Here is a 17210-nt window from a genome sequence, read left to right as displayed (position 1 = left end):
CCCGCCCCGCCCCGAGGCGGAGCCAGGGTCCCAGGTCCTGCCCACGCCCCGCCACGACGCGGAGCCTGAGCCCACGGGCCCCACCCCCACGCTGTCCCGGAGCCCAACACCTACGCGGGGAGCTGGGCGCATTCCCGGGAGGCTCTTGTCTTCACGGGCTTGGGCCGGGTTCGCCCTGCCGCCCGAGAACCGTTCGTGACGTAAGGAGGATGAGAAGGTCCGAGCCCGCGCTCTTTTAGTAACTTCGGATTATGAAAGGGGGACCCAGAACAATGGGATTCTGAATCAACGTGGAAAACCACCCTTTTCCCGAAGAAACTTAGCGACGCTACCAACCATCACAGAGGCAGTTATAATACTTTGTCAAAGGTTAGGTTGGCAAATACGTCTACAAAAAAACCCTGAAACCTCTGACGACTCAAATGTCTTCGTTCTTATGAGCTACTAGGTAATAAACTATAAGAACAAATCCCTAATGCTCCCGCCAAAGTGACTACTAATCTACATTTGGACTCGGAAACAAGGGTCAGGGAGAGAAAATAAGAAAAATTGTGTAACTACACACTCAATTTTCACCCCATAGCAAAAGAACCGAGTTCAAATCAGCAGTTTCTTCTTAAAATGTGTATTTTCAGAATTATAATGCTTACATTTTAAACAATCTTAATACAATGCTTTTAGTCTAACAATATATTACAGAATAATGTGAAAAATGACGTTTATAGTAAACCATGAAAACGGAATACCTGCAGAGTCAAAGTCACCGCATCACCTTTTCCAGTCACAGAATCCCGGCAAACCTGTGTTAACTGTCTTACAGCCTGACATACAGGATTAATAAATGCAGAGAAAGGGGCATTTTCGTGAAAAATCTAATTTTAAAATCACGTAGGATTTATTTTAAAGATTCCAGTTGACAGTAAAACATTTCCATCAGCCTAGTTTGTTCTTTTACATAAAGCAGTATAACTTTTCATTTTAGATACACACCTGGAGTGTTTCATTTTAGAACTCAATCTTACTTCAACACTAAAGGAAAAGTGAATAGAAGCCTGTGTGTATCTTCGCTAAGACTTACTGATGCAGGACTCTTAATGCAGATTGGCCTTTGCTGACAGTGGAACTGCAGGTAGAAGTCATTTTCAGATTAAATACAACAATTTTCACATTAGAATCAGAAGTTATAATTTTTCCAATCATAGGAGACCCCATGAAATTCACCAAAATTATAACTTATTTTCTTTTCCATTTGTTAGTATTTACATGTTCCACACATTTGTGAAACGGCTGCATATTCTGGTTTTTAGACGCACATTCAGTATCGGGCTTCACAATTATTTAACAGCTGCTACATCTTTATCAACAAAACCAGCTTGTCTCAAACACATAAGCCTTATTTTAAACACAACAAAAATCAAATTACAGCTTTTTACTTGAAAACAACAAAGGACTTCAAGTTTTAGGTGGCATTCTTCTTCTGTGTAAAAAACAAAAACAAAAAACCCCCAGACACTAATGCAACATATTGCAAGAGATCTTTTGGGTAATTAGAGGGGAAAAAATAAACCTGGGATAAATTTGATTTCATTCAATTTCTGGACAAGAAGAAACCACCACGAACATTTTCGATTTTCCCTTCGTTTTTCCCCTCTAAATATAAATGTAATTAGAGAATTTCATTCTGGGATTTAGCACACAAAAATCAAACAGAGATAAGGTAATTACTGAATCAGTCCCCTTTCCAGAAAAAGAGGGAAAGCTACAGTACACGGAGGGAGGTTGTGCCCTTGGCTCCGAGGCTGACGACGTGGATTACAGACTTTTCTGATGGAAACCTCAAAACTCTCTTCCTTCACTGGGCTTGGCAGATCTGCAGGCCAAGCATCAATTTTTACAACAAACGCAACTCATTTAAAAAAACCCGAAACAATCATTAGAGTCTGAAGTTCTAATTTGCCTAACTAGTTGACCAAGTTTATTAGTTTTAAATTGCTCATAAGAAGATAAATTTCTGGAAAGTTTAAACAAATATTTATCTTCTTCCCACAATTCTCCGATTTCTATAAATGAATGGCACAGGGGTTGGGGGGGGAATCACACCACCTTTATTTATTGGACGATTGAAGAGGACACACAGAAGAGTGCCACCTGCTCCGCTGTGTGTGCACTGGTCTGCTTCCCACCCCATCCGCCTCCTGCGGGTGTCAGGCGGGAGCAGTAACAGCTGCAGGGTGCTCCTTTTGTTCTAAGGCTCAGGCATTTGAGGTTACCCGTGAGGCCCCAGCCTCACGTGCAGTAACCTGGTCAAGTCCAATTCCAACCACACTTTCCCAGGGAGTTAAGAGTTCTCTGTTTCACATGTACAAAGAGACATCGCTTTGGAGAGCTGGAAAAAGTTTAATACATACAACGCTTATTTACAAGCTGTGACTTTCACACCAATAAAAACAAACACACATTTATTTTGTCCTTGATTTTTGGTGCAACTTATACATAAACATTACATCAGTTAGTTTGTACTTTTTAAAATAATAAATCAACCATATGTACAATTAAATTTACAACCGAAAGCAAATGAACCCATTGGTACGGCATGACTGCAATTTAGTGGCCAGCAGGTACTATGCCAAGACTCTCATCCCCCTCCTACAACCAGACTAGAAATGCACTGAGAGGACCCCTCTAATTTTCACTTCAAAGGAACCTCGTAATTTCTAAGATTTAAGGTGCAAAAGAAAAATACTGATTATAGTTACAATTACATGTCAAGACTTTAAGTTTAAAGGTGAGAGAAAACACAACATATTAACCCCCACACATGATAGTTAAAATAAATATATATTTAATTTCAAGTGCATATGAGAATCAACATTATGAGGGGAAAAAGCGTTCCAGAAACATTCATTCCTAAACTATTCCAGTGCCGGGCTGTTCTCTGCACCCTGCTCTAGTCCTTGAAGTACCTTTGAAATGGCTCTGGCTAATGGCTGCTCTGGCCCTCCCCATGTCACATCCCAAGGCACAGAAGGGGTTGTTCCCTCCCCACCCCACCTCTCAGCCCCACCCACCTGCCCTAAAAGGTGTTATTCTAGAAAAGCACAACTAGATGAGTGGGGGTAAAGGACCGTGTTACCCCTTGGGGGTGGCTGTGTGACCAGAAAGGCACACACGTGTCACTACTCTAATAAGACCCTCGCACAGAAGCAGCAGACTGACAGGCCGCCCCGGTGAGAGCCGCCTGTAATGGCCTTTCACGCACACGGAGGGGGTGGGTAGGGAAATGGACTGGGGCCAACCCGGAGGACAGCAGCTCGGGGACAGGGACATGAGAAACTAACACAAAACCTGACACCACAGATGACACACATGACTCAGCTGGGACTCTGCTGAGCACTGTACACTGAGACTCTCTGAGGCTCCTGTGGGCAGGCAGAGTCCCCAAGTCCAGTCAGAGCCGGAAGGTCACAATCGAGTCCGGATCCCTTCCAGCGCACTCCCCCAGGTCTGGGCGAGGTCATGTGACACTGACTTCCAGGACGTGGTCGTCTCTGCTGGGGATGACCAGGACCTGCATGCCCGTGCTGGAGTTGCAGACCTGGCCGGGCGGCAGTGCCTGCAGCCGGGGCATAGGCAAGCCTTTGTGCTCGCCGCCGGGGGCCGAGTGCACGCTGCCCCTGCTCTTGACGCTGCTGCTGTCCAGCTGGTCGTCCACGTGCTTGTCCACCGACAGGCTGTCGTTTTCTATCCAGCTATCTGCAAAACGCACAGGAGATGAGAGACGCAGGCCCCCAGCCGTAGACCCCTCGCCCACCCGGGGAGGAGCAAGCCTCTGGAGCTGACCTCCAGGGCGGCACATGCTGACCAGGCCAGCACTGCAGGGACGTGGACACGTCCTCAGAGGGCCGCTCCGCAGAGCAGGTGCCCAGGCCTGGAACCCGGGCGGGGTTCTGCTATCGGATCCGCTGGCGTGGCCAGGGGCCGTGTACGCAGGCCCAGCTGTGACATGGCGTGCCAGCTGCGCAAGGAGCTCCCGCTCAGCACACCAGCGAGGGGCCCTTACCAGCGTCCGCTTGTGAGGGGTACGCAGAGTGATGTGGAAGGTACTTGAAGAGTCTGACGTCGGGAAGGGGCAGGCGGCCCGCAAACAGCGGCATCACCTCCATGTGGACTCTGTGCGTGGCCTGCGCGGCCACAGGCATGGAGATGACGCCTGAGCTTTTGCCACACACTGCCCAGTTGCTGCTGTTGTCAACCACTGAAAGAGAGGAGGACCACGTTTACCCCGGGAAAGGGCACGCAGTGCTCATACGCCAAAGTCACAGCACCGAGTCCCAGTCCCCAGGGGAGACGCGAAGCTGGGGCACATAGGCTGCCTCTGCTGCCTCGTCACGGCACCTGCCACTACAACACAAACACCACACCTTAGATACATGGGTGGTGCACGGGAAACACCCTTCCCTCAAGCCAGTAAAGGAACCACAACAGCTCTCGTTGGAAAGGACCTTGCACCCGTTGTGTACTGCGCCAAGGGCACAGCATGGCTGCTCTGGCTGTCACATGAGGCATGGGCGTGGAACAGGCTGTGGCGCCTGGTAAGCGGCGGCACAGGCCAGGGCGTCTGAATCCCAGCTGCTGCTCACACAGCATCTCCACGGGTGGGTAGAGAAGCCACGGAACCTCTCCCAGAACGTCGGAGAGTCTCAGTATACAGCAGGTGCTGTCACGAACAGTAGCTGTAACAGCTGTGATGTGAGTCAGTGTCATCGTTCCGAGGCAGGACACGCAGGACAGCAGAGGTCACAAGATCCCCGTGTCAGCACAAGGCAAGAAGCCAGGAGCATATGACTCGAAGATCCGTGAGCAGCAAAGAAGACGTCACAGAGGGCGGGCATCCTGCAGATGGGAAGGGGGCACCTTTGGAGACGAGTGGCACCGACGACAAGCAGAGGTGTGCATAGGACAGACAGTACCCGAAAGGGACACACTGGAGCCGCGTTCTGAGTGTGCTCCTCAGGGCACCCACGAGATCCAAGCACTCTTCGCACTCCCGCTATCCTCAGTGTGTGGACACACGTGCGGTGGGAAAGCTGGGGCCCACGCGTGAGCCGAGGTCCACGTGCTTTTCACCACCACACACAGCACGGGGTGCTGGCCACTCAGCTCTCTGTGACGCCGCCAGCTGGGGCTGCTCATCTGGGGTACTGGCAGACATTTTCTTGAAAATCAATGGCGTGAGTCTGTCATTTCCAAGAAGTGGCCAAAGACACAATTTGGCACTTGGATCCAAAATGAGAACTTCGGAAAATGTGCACTTGTTGCCACTGTGAGCCTGACAGCGTCCGGGGAATGGGCTTAGGATGAGCTTGAAGCAATGTGTGTGACAGTGCACGTGACAGGTGACAGCACTGGGAAGATCTGGTAACTCAGGAACCTCGGTTCCCAGGTGACTGGCACAGGGTGCGACCAGCGACGAGCCTTTCCAAATGCAAGAGATCAAAGCATGTCATGAAACAGATTCCACCTTGTAACCGGGCGGTAAAAACACACCGCGAAGCATTAAAGAGCGCTCCCCGTTAGCTGAGGGCTGTTAAGTGTCCCCCCATCTCCAGCTACGTAAACGTGGGATCCTGCGAGCTTCGTGTGCTTCAAACGACAGGATATGTCAGCACAGCTCGAAGGCAGCAGGTGGGAAACTCAGTGGGCTGTGGAGCAGGTCTGAAAGACGCACGACAACGGCACTCTTCTCCCCACGCTTCTTGTTTTGGAAACCAGTTCTGTGTCAGTAACAACATCATGCTACGGGCTTACTGCTATTCTAGGGAAGGAAATAAACATGTATTTGGCTCCTCAATCATTTTTTAGAGGATGAAAAATGAGAGCTGGTCCTGAGGGTGGCAGGCCCTACGGGAGGGGACTGTAGAGGGCTGTCCGGAGCCAGCTGGGGGCAGCAGGGGCCTTTGGGGGGTGTGTGTGGGGGTTCATAGTGGGGGTGGGAAAACAGGGAGCCGCAGTGAAAAGGGCCGGGAGCCATGATTAGGACACTGGACGCTAAGCAACGGAGCTCGGACGTCGCCTAAGGGCAGAGCGAAGGCCGCGAATCCCAGCGGAGGAAAGGGCAGCTCTCAGTGACAACGTGGGTTCAGCTCTGAGCCCGACAACGGCTTGATAATACCTGTTAGAAGAACGACTTCACAATAACCAGTTCACTTCCGGCGAGCCTAGAACCCCGTTATATAAGGAAACATTCCACGAGAGCTTTTAATTCTACAACATTCTCTCTTTGGGCACAGTCACTTAAAGCGCCGGATAAGCAGGGCAGTTAGGGAAGGAAAGCCCCGCGACCTACCTTCGTACATGAGCTTGGTGGAGAGATACTCGTCGGACTGTGTCAGGGCCTCGTCCCTGTCGGCCTCCAGGAGGCCTGCGAGGCGCGTGACACATACCTCCAGGCCGCAGAGCGCGCCTGTCCGACAGTGCTCCATCCCCACAGGCGGCAGGATCTCGGCTTTCACGCTGTACAACGTCTGAGCGAGAAAGGGGACAAGAGGACAGAGACGTGTAAGTCTGAAGACAGGCTCTGTGCGGCACACACACGAGGTGCGGCCCCATCTGGAGAAGCGCGGAGGAAGCTGTCCTGCCACCCGTGCACACTTCGGTATTATCAGTACAAAGCATGGCCGTTCTCTCACCAAAACACAGTGCCATTCTCACAACTAGCAAAATGATCATTAATTCCTCGGGACCAACCAATACGGAGTCCATAACCAACTTTCTCCAGACTGCTTCCTTCTCCATGACATCTTACCTGAGATTCACATTTATTCACACTTAACCAACATTTGCTCACCACCAGGGCAAAGAGCCAAACCTGCACAGCCACCGGCCACAGGCTGGCCGCTAACCTGACACCAGCCCCTCAGGCCAGGGCGTGCCCTCGGCCACAGCCTGCAGAGTCGCAAGCACTGGGAGGCCCCGATACCATTTCTCCAACACCCTGTGCCCTACAGTCTCCCCATCTCCCAGAGCCTTCCCTAAGTGCCCCTCAGATAAGACCCCCGCCGGGCGTACCCAACACCCACTCCTTTGGTCGGAAGGGACCAATCCAGCCTTAGGGGGACCTCGAGGCACTCCACCCACAGACGCTAATAAAGGCGTGAGCCCCCATCCCCCCACTGTCTGCACTCCACCGGACTGTGGCCCCTCCAGGCCTGCCCGGTACCTCCTCCAGGACCTGAGTACTAAACCTGTCCATTTCAACCCCCCTTGTGGTCTCTTGTTGAACCGCAGCTCACCATCCAGCAACCTGGGCTCCGCTTAATAAGTGTATTAATTTGCCCAAGTCATGATATATCTATAAAACAATTACAGCATAACTCAACTTACAAGTGTTCTGTGGCTATTGTAAAATGCTCAAAGAAAAAAGATTTCGGAATTTTAAAAGCCTTCTGCCGAGATAACACATTTTCATGGGACCAACAGGCCAAGCATTATGCCCAGAAGGGCGTCCATCACTGACTCACATCTGTTTGGGGACGGCACAGACCTCCACCCACCTGAAGGGGGGCCGCATGGGATTTTACGCAACTGTCCGACAAGAAAGCGCACAAATGATGCCTGCACGCGCAAGTGCAAAGGGACGCAAGCCCCTGGATGGGCAGAGAGACTCCCATGTCCTGGGAGACACAGCAGTGGCAAGTGGATGAAGGACGGTGTCACCGCAAGGCCACTACTGGAGGCTGAGGGGGAGTGTCCCGCTCCTAAGAAGCTGGCGGCTGGAGCACACAGTCTGGATGGAATGTTTCTGAGCCCAGACGAGGAAGAGTGCAAATCCTGCTGAGAGCCTGGAAGGGCACCGTCACTGAGGACGCTGGGAGTGTGCGAAGGGTGCGTTCTTGACTCCGCCTTCGGGTCAGGGGACAGGGGCTGAGGGCACACGGAACCACAGAGAGCACTGAGGTGCCTCCCGGTCTGACAGCTGCGCAGCTGCAGCCAGAGTGTGAGCTCATTTCTGCAGGAATGAACACTAAGGGCCAACTGATTTTCCCCAAGGGTGCCAAGACCATCCAATGAGGAAAGAAGTCTTTTCAACAAATGGTGTAAGGACACCTGAATAACCACATGGAAAGAATGAATTTGGACCCCTACCTGTCACACACACAAATGTCAACTCAAAATAGATCGCAGACCTACATGTAAGAGCTAAAACTATAAAACTCTGAGAAGAAAACACGGAAGGAAATCTACTTGACCTTGGGATAAGCAACGATTTCTTAGATCCTACACCAAAAGTACAAGCAATAAGAGACTGGTAAGTTGGACTTCATCAAAATTAAAACCTTTTTCAAAAAACACCATCAAGAAAGTGAAAATACAACCTGCAGAATGGGAAAAAATATTTGCAAATACATCTCTCTGATAAGGGCTGGGTTCTAGAATTGCAAAGAACTCTTACAAATCAGTAATAAAATGACAACGTTATTAAAAAACGGGCAAAGGACCTGAATAGACATTTCTTAAAGGAGACACACAAATGACCAACAGGCACATGAAAAACGCTCACTATCAATAGGAAATGCAAGTCAAGACTGCGGCGGACCACTTCCCACCGCTGGGTGGTTATAATCAAAAGACAGCAAGTGTTGGTGAGGATGGGGAAACTGGAAGCCTCCTGCGTGGCTGGTGGGAACATAAAGTGAAGCGTCTTTGAAGAATGGTTTAGCGGCTTCTCAAAAAGTTAAACAGAGTTACCCTATGATCCGGCAACCCCACTAGGTATTTACCCAAGAGAACTGAATACATGTGTACACAAAAGGAAAAAACTCGCACAAGGATTTTCACAGCAGTATTGATCACAACAGCCCCAAAGTGGAAACCCAGACATCAGCCACTGATAAATGGACGAACAAAATGAGGCCCATCCATACAGTGGAATATTACGCAGTCATAAAAAGGAACGGGTCCTGATATACACTACAAAATGAATAAACCTTGGAAACATTGGGCCCAGTGAAAAAAGCATCACAAAAAGATCACACATAATATGGTCCCGTTTATATGACATGGTCAGGATAGTCAAACCCATAGACAGACCTGCCTCTAGCGTAGAGACCGAGGGATTGAGAAGAGGACGGAACGGGGAATGGCTGTCACTGGGGCACAAGGTTTCCTCTGGGACTGATGAGTGTTCTAGAACAAGACCACGGTAATGGCTGCCCCACTGTCATCACACTATGCTCACTGAACTGTTCCCTTCAAATGGGTGAACTCCATGGTATACAAATTATAAGTGAAGAAAGCTTTTTTGAAAAGTGGTGTTCAGAGGTGGCCAGTTGGCTCAGTTGGTGAGAGCGTGGTGCTCTTAACACCACATTGCTGGGTCGATCCCCACATGGGCCACTGTGAGCTGAGCCCTCCACAACTAGATTGAAACAACTACTTGACTTGGAGCTGATGGGTCCTGGAAAAACACATTTAAATTAAATTTTTTTAAAAAGTAAAAAAAAAACAAGTGGTATCCATATACCGGCCCTCAGAATGTCAGTTTTGAAAAGAACAATCCAGCAGACATTTTACTTTTACAAGGAAAACGTTTTCTATACTCTTAATGTGAAGAGGAAGCAAAACAGTCAGAAAAGTAAAAGTGAAAACTGCTAACTAGTTAACAGTCATCTGCAGTAAGCGAACCGGATGAAATTTCTGCAGACTTGACCACGTGAATGGCTTGCTGTCCAGCTGCTGCTAACGCACTGAAAGGTACCTGTTTGTTTACAAAAAGGTAAATTACTCTACGACCATTATGCAACTCTAAACCGAGTAAGGAGAGTTAAATGAAACAGAAAGTTTTGAACACTGCTGATATCAAGAGCTAGCAACACAAACACCTTCTCAAAGAAAGTGTTACCTGACAATTTCAGCAGTAACGAGAAGAAAAGGAAATACCACAAAACTACAACTGATCACAGGTTTGAACACTTACACATGGATAGTTTTCAATAAATACTGTAAATGTATTTTCTCTTATGATTTTCTTTTCTTTTCTCTAGCTTACCTTATGGTGAGAATACAGTATGTAATACATATAAAATACAAAGTACATGTGAATCAGCTACGTATGTTATTGGTAAGGCTTCCAGGCAGTAGTAGGCTAGTGGTGATTAAGTTTTGGGGGAGTCACAAGCTATACGTGGATTTCCGACTGTGCAGGGTGCTGGGGCCCAACCCCGAGTTGATTCAAGGGTCAGTGGTGTTTACATTTTGACTTACCGACACAAAGTACAATTATCTCACCAGAGGAACAAACACCAACTATCTACTCACCTAGCACAATGTACTAACTGTGCAGGTTACAAGAAAACCTTCCCAACACTGATCAAGTAAATTTCTGTATTTTCAGTTTCTTTTAGAAAACTAAGACACGCTTTTATAATGTAATCCCCTATGTAGCAGCTAATGATCAAGATGAAATAGTTCCAGAACATTACTAAGTCAACTACGGAAGAGAAATGGGAGAAGCGATCAGGAGTCTTTGGTCTTTATAAACACTCATCTTAGAGCTGCCGGCAAGAGTGCACGAGTAAACATGTCACCTGAAAAAGGCCTGGGTTCAAATACAGCCAGTCAGTGACTTAACTATTCTCAAGTGTTAACTATTTTCCTTAATCGGCTGCTTCATTATATTGAAAGGTTTTGTCTGATGTTTTTAGATTATAAAGACTATAAAACCACCTTTCATTCCCCCCACACACACTCCCACCAAAAATAATACAATACATACAAAAAAGTTTTCCATGTGAAAGTCGTAAGTATAGGGCTTTAAGGAGACAGACAGCTGTGTTTCAGAAGCTGGGCAGAATCCCACGGAGAACCGGCCATGCAGCGAAGGGGGAGGCTCTTGTGTCCACGTCAGCTCCCAGACGAAGAACACCGACTGCTGGCTGCAGATGTGCTGCAAGAGAGGCAGTTGTCATCGCACAGGGATAAAGCAAGACACACACACGGGACAAAGCCAACACTCGGTCCCAGCAGCACTTCCTGCAAACGGAATGTGTGTGTGAGATGAAGAAGCGACCCCCAGAGCCCTGCTTCTCACATTACTGCGTGTGCCGCCCTAAGTCCTGCACCCCCACCCCTGCCCTTGGGTCCTGCCTGGCCTTGACTCTGAAGAGGACCACACAGATTGGTAAAAAGGCTTTAACTTTTTATGATTCCATAAGCTTCACAGCACAGGTAAAGAACGGGAACTAGTGTATAGTATCCCATACATTTCCAAAATGGGAAATGCATCAACCAATTAAAAAGGTCACCTATGTCCATGCCAATTGCTCTGCACTTCACATTAAGTTAAATGAGAAGCTAGTGCCACCTCACACGTACAGTCCCACGTCCAGCACAGTGACAGATGGGGCAGCATTTGAAATGGGTCAGTCGTTAGCTGGCAAAATTCACGGACAATGCTAACGGCAGATATCCACTAAGAAAACCTTTGATCTTCTAAACACCCAGCATTTACAGTCTAAAAACACACATGACAAATGACAGAAAAAGCAAGGTCAGGAGTCAGCTGACGTGAACATGACTATGACCCCTCACACCAACACCTGATTTCTTCCCGGGGCACAGGCGGAAAGGAACAGCTGCCACTTCCTGCCCACGTGTGACTCAGGAATAAGCCTGTAGTTACAGAAATCTGTGAGCAGAACAGGACAGGTGCAGAGCTAATTTCTCTAAGCTGACAAACAGCAATCCATTTCCTAACCTGCACCGCTCCCCTTGGCCACATGGTGGGGGGAAAGCGTGCACGGGGTAGTGTCACGTACGCTCTTGCTACCCGTCCCCAGTCTGCTCGCTCAGTATGGAGGGCTCCATCTCAAACACTGCCATTTTCATCAAGACCCCATGGCGACTCTGTCATTACTTCCTGCTCCGTCATTATACTGCTTTCTGCTGAGAGTTCATGCGCAAGTCGCGCCAGTGGTTACCTGCTGGGATGCCGTGTTCAGTGGTGCCAGCTGCAGGCTGGTGCTGTCCCCAGTATCAACGAGACGACTATCTGACAGCTCAAAGTCAAGTTCTGACAAATTCTGGACACACACTTGAACATACTTCCTAAAACAGAAAAACAAAAAATAGAATTTTGATACTTAAGAACTTTATTAAATATACTTTGGCTTTGTTAAGAAGACCCTCTCTGGGGAATTGAAGAAAACGACACAGTAAAAAAAGAGCTGTAGTTGTCACATATACTCCTACTTTGATTTCACATGTAAAAGGGTCAAAAAACACAGATCTTTCTAAGCAGGCCATTTCGGAGGAAAAACGGATGAGAGAATAGTCTTTGCTACAGCGTTGTTACAGGATTGGAACTGCATTTCCTAAGCCTATAATTAACAGGCTGCAATACGTTCCACAGGAAGCATGATTACTAGCATTGTTATGAGTCAGGACCCTCATGGAAAACGAAGTGCAGGGCTCCCTTTCACTTCTGTTCCTTATAAAGGGGAGTTTGGAAGCCAGGTTGGAAGCAACTCAGGTTCTGTTTAGAACTGCTGATGTTTTTAACCATGAGTATCTACAGTTCTCTCACTGTACCCTGAAGGGGGAAAGAAGCTGCTAGAATAACGTTCTACTCTAAGTATGGTTCTGACATTTTTCATTCCAAATTATCCAATTAGCAGAGGATGAAAGCAACAACAGGCCAGACTCGCCCGAGCCAGTGGTCAGCATGAGTACCGCCATGCAGGGTGGGACACCCAGACAACTGTGTGTCGCCTGGTGCAGTGACACAGGACACAGAGACAGTAACTACTGGCAAACTGCCAGCCTTTCCAAAGGCTGACTCTGAATCTACCCAGGTGTCTAGGGCAGCGGTTCTCCCCTGCTGACAATTTTGACCCCCCTCCCACCACAGGGGACATCGGGCACTGTGTGGAGACATTCTGGGTTGTCACATAGTGGTGGGCAGGATGGGGAGTGTCACCAGCATAAAGTAGGGGAGCTGCTAACACCCCAGCGTCTGCAGGGCAGCTGCACAGCAAAGGCTTATGACCCAAAGCGTCAGGAGTGCAGGCCTTGAGCAGGCTTGCTCTGGGGAAACCAGCAGTGCACGGGGAATGAGCTGAACAAACCCACGAGACGTGACCAATCAGATGCACAGTGGTGGACCCGCTCGAGAACAGCTGACCCACGACGATCAGTGGGGCCAGGGCTTCAAGTACAGAGGAGGAGGGAAAAAAAGGGGTCCTACAGTTACTTACACGGGACTGTGCTGGAACCTCCCACCCCACAAGCCAGCTGTGCAGTCACCACTGTGACAGCCGCGGAGATGCTAAGGGACTGGGTGCTGCAGGACACCTGGGGTGGCTGTGAATCTGAACAGGGGGCCAGTGGCATCATGGTCACTGAGGCCAAGGCCTGCAGAGCAAGGCTCTCCGCGCAGAGCCTGGGCCAGAGCAGGCTGGGGGCCATGCCTCCCTTACCGGGTCCCAGCCGACAGCAGAGTGTGTGTGGTCCGGAAGGGGACGCTGAACGTCAGTGCGATGACGGTGGAGTAGATGGACCATGGGCAGTCGATGGACACCTGAGGGGACCAGAAGGACATGCACTCAGACGCTGGCCGACGGCACAGCCGCCGCCACCAGCACCCAAGCTTGCAGTGGCCACCAGTGTCCCACATGTTTCATGGCTTTACGATTCCTCACTCAGAAAGAAAACCCCGTTAAACATGTGCACACACAGGAAGCCCGAAACTATTAATACATTCAATACATCCAGAGATAGGAGACATGGGAGAGGGGCCGACAGAACGTGCACGAGTCACCAGAACAGCTTCGATGGCTGCGGAGCAGACGCTACAGAAGGCGACACGAATCCCACCTGAGTCTCTCTCACACACTCGCACATCACACACACACACACACACACACACACACACACACACACACGGCCACGATGCCAAACATATGTTTTCATTTTGCAAAAGGTTATGACAAAGCGCTTTTAGTCACTTATGTCCCGATGATACTTGTCAGGCATTAACCATCACAAAACTGATGAGTTATCCAAACACTTCATCCACATGATGCTGAATACATAACCGAAAACCAACCCACTTGGGGCCACAGTGTGGATGGACCAAGCTATTAACTCTCGTCAGGGCAGAAACCAGGCCTCACGGTCACTTTATCTCCCCCAGGGAATAAACGAACACACTGAGTATGGGACATTCGATCATTCAGCATGACCTCCTGAACTCTGTACCAGATGAGGGAAAATGTTCCAAGGACTGAAAATGACCACATTATTCTTCAGGTGTTGACTAGTCTGAAAGCATACGCCACAAATCTCTTTGAAACGACTGCATATCTTAGCCTTTTATTCTACCGCATTTGTGCACTTTTTAAAAATTAGTCACTTAAACTAAAAAGAAAAAACAACAGAAACAAAAAACAGTTCAACCATTTCTCCCACCCACCAATCTATTTGTATCTATAAGCTGGCTTTTTTTCCCTTTGTTTTAGATTCCACATATAAGTGAGATCATATGGTATTTTGTCTTTCTCTGTCTCAGTCATTTCACTTAGCATAATGCCCTCAAGGTCCACCCATATTGTTGCAAATGGCAGGATTTCATTCTTTTTTATGGCTGAGAAGTATTCCTTCCCACCCCCGTGTGTGTGTGTGTGTGTGTGTGACAATTTCTTTATCCATCATTCATCGATGGACACTTAGATTGCTTCCATATCCTCCCAACTGCACATAACACCGCAATGAACATAGGAATGCATGTGTCTTTCTGAACAAGTTTTTGTTTTCTTTGTATGAACACCCAGAAGTAGAATTGCTGGGTCACACGGCAGCTCTAGTTTTAATTTCTTGAGGAACCTCCGCAGTTTTCCACAGCGGCTGCACCAATTTCCAATCGTACCCACAGTGCACGAGGGGTCTTTTCTCAGCATGCTCGCCAGCACTTGTTATCACTTGTCCTCTGGATGCTGGCCACTGACAGGTGTGGGGTGGTACCTCACTGTGGTTTTGACTGCCTTTCCCTGATGATAGTGACATTGAGCACCTTTTCATGTATCTATTGGCCGCCTGTGTGTCCTCTTTCAAAAACCGTCTATTCAGATCTGCCATTTTTTAATTGGATTGTTTGGTTTTTGCTATTGAATTCTGTGAGTTCTTTATATATTTTGGATATCAGCCTCATCAGATTTACAAATATCTTCTCCCATTTAGTAGGTTGCCTCTTCATTTGTTGAGGATTTCTTTGCTGTGAGAAGCTTTTTAGTTTGATGTAGTCCCACTGTTTACTTTTTGTTGCTTTTGCTTTTAGTGTCAGTCAAAAAATCGTCGCTAAGGCTTACACCAAGGAGCTTACCACCTATGTTTTCTTCTAGGAGTTCTAGGTTTTAAATCTTGCATTCAAATCTTAATCCATGTTGACTGAATTTTTCTGTGTGGTTTAAGAGTGGTCCAGTTTTCCCAACACCATTTACTGAAGAGACTGTCCTTCCTCCATGGTATATTCCTGGCTGCTGTGTCGTAAATTAATTGACCATATATACATGGATTTATTTCTGGGCTCCCTACTCTGTTCCATGGTCTGTGTGTACATTCTCAAACAATTTGAATACTGTTTTTTCAAATTGTGAAAAAACAATTTCTGTGAAAAATGTTATTGGAATTTTGACAGGAATTGCACTGAATCTGTGTGTTGCTGTGGATAATATGGACATAACAATTCTTCCTACCTATGAGCACAGAATATCTTTCCACTTATTTGTGTCTTCTTCGCTGTCTTTTATTATTTCTTCTAGTTTTCAATATACACATCTTTCACCTCCTTGGTTAAATTTACTCCTTAGGTATTTTATTCTTTTTGATGCAACTATAAATAGGATTGCTTTCTTAATTTTTCTTTCTCATAGTTCGTTATTCATGCATAGAAATGCAAGAGAGCTTAGTGTACTGAATTGGTATCATGCAACTTTACTGAATTCATTTATTAGTTCTCAGTTTTCTGATGGGAGTCTTTAGGGTTTTCTATATACAATATCATATCATCTGCAAATAGTGAGTTTCAGTTCTTCGTTTGCACTATTTTGGATGCCTTTTATTTCTTTTTCTGTCCTGATTGCTCTGGCTGGACCATCCGCTACTGTGCCGAGTAACAGTGGTGAGAGCGGGCATCCTTGTCTTGCTCCTGATCTTAGGGGAAAAGCTTTCAGATTTTCAGAGGATGTTAGTTGAGGGATTGTCATATAGGGACTTTATTATAAAGTTGTTCTAAGCTCACTTTGTTGAAAATTTTTATCATAGATGTATGCTGAATTTTGTCAAATGCTTTTTCTGTACCTATTGAAATGATCACAAAATTTTGATGATGTGTATCACAGACGGATTGCTGGATTTGAACCAACCCTGCATCCTTGGAATAAACCCCTCTTGATCGTGGTGTATGGTTGCTGAATCCAGTTTGCTAATACTTTGTTGTGGAGTTTTGCAGCTGTGTTCATCAGGGATACAGGCAGGCCTATAATTTTCTTTCCTGTGGCATCCTGTTCTGATTTTGTTATCAGGGTAATGCTGGCATTGTAAAATGAATCTGGAAGTGTTCCCTACTCTTCAATGTTTTGGAAGAGTTTGAGAAGGATTGGCATTAATTCTTCTTAGAATATTTGGTAGAATTCACCAGTGAAGCCATCGGGTCCTGGACGTTTGTTTATTGGGAGCTTTTTGATTGCTGATTCAGCCTGCTTACTAGTAATCGATCTGTTCAAATTTCCTATTACATCATGGTTTAGTCTTCGTAGGTTGTATATTCCTAGGAATGTGTTCATTTCTTCTAGGCTGTCCAATTTATCAGTGTATAATTTTTCATAGTTGTCTTTTATGATCCTTTTTATTTCTGTGGTGTCAGTTGTAACATTTTCTCGTTTCTGATTTGAGTCCTCTTCTTTCTTGGTGAGTCTAAAGGTTTGTCAATTTTCTCTTTTCAAAGAACCAGCTTAGTTTCATTGACCTTTCCTACTGTCTTTTTTAGTCTCTTGCATTTATTTCTGCTCGAATATTTGTCATTTCCTTCCTTCTACTAACTTTGGACTTTGTTCGTCATTTTCTAGTTCTTGGAGGTGAGAAGTTTCTGACACTTTCCTTGTTTCTTGAGGTAGGCATTTATCGCTATGAACTTCCCTCTTTAGCACTGCTTATGT

The 17210-nt window shown here is 47.1% G+C and overlaps 1 protein-coding gene across 1 annotated transcript in view; it reads right to left on the bottom strand.

Moving 5' to 3' along the window:
- Positions 1-618: 618 nt before the first annotated feature.
- The window catches only part of TRAPPC10 (trafficking protein particle complex subunit 10), an 81588-nt gene continuing 64996 nt past the window's right edge, over positions 619-17210 (bottom strand). The window contains exons 18-23 of the mRNA XM_081070556.1: positions 13476-13576; positions 11979-12105; positions 10775-10945; positions 6347-6524; positions 4061-4255; positions 619-3753 (exon numbers count right to left, since the gene is read on the bottom strand). Of these exons, the coding sequence (XP_080926682.1) occupies positions 3515-3753; positions 4061-4255; positions 6347-6524; positions 10775-10945; positions 11979-12105; positions 13476-13576 (1011 nt within the window). The 3' untranslated portion in view covers positions 619-3514. The remainder of the gene's footprint in view (positions 3754-4060; positions 4256-6346; positions 6525-10774; positions 10946-11978; positions 12106-13475; positions 13577-17210) is intronic.

Source organism: Rhinolophus hipposideros (genome assembly GCF_964194185.1).
Source record: "Rhinolophus hipposideros genome assembly, chromosome: 2".
In the NCBI taxonomy this organism is placed as follows: domain Eukaryota; kingdom Metazoa; phylum Chordata; class Mammalia; order Chiroptera; family Rhinolophidae; genus Rhinolophus; species Rhinolophus hipposideros.
This window is presented reverse-complemented; position numbering and strand designations above follow the sequence as displayed.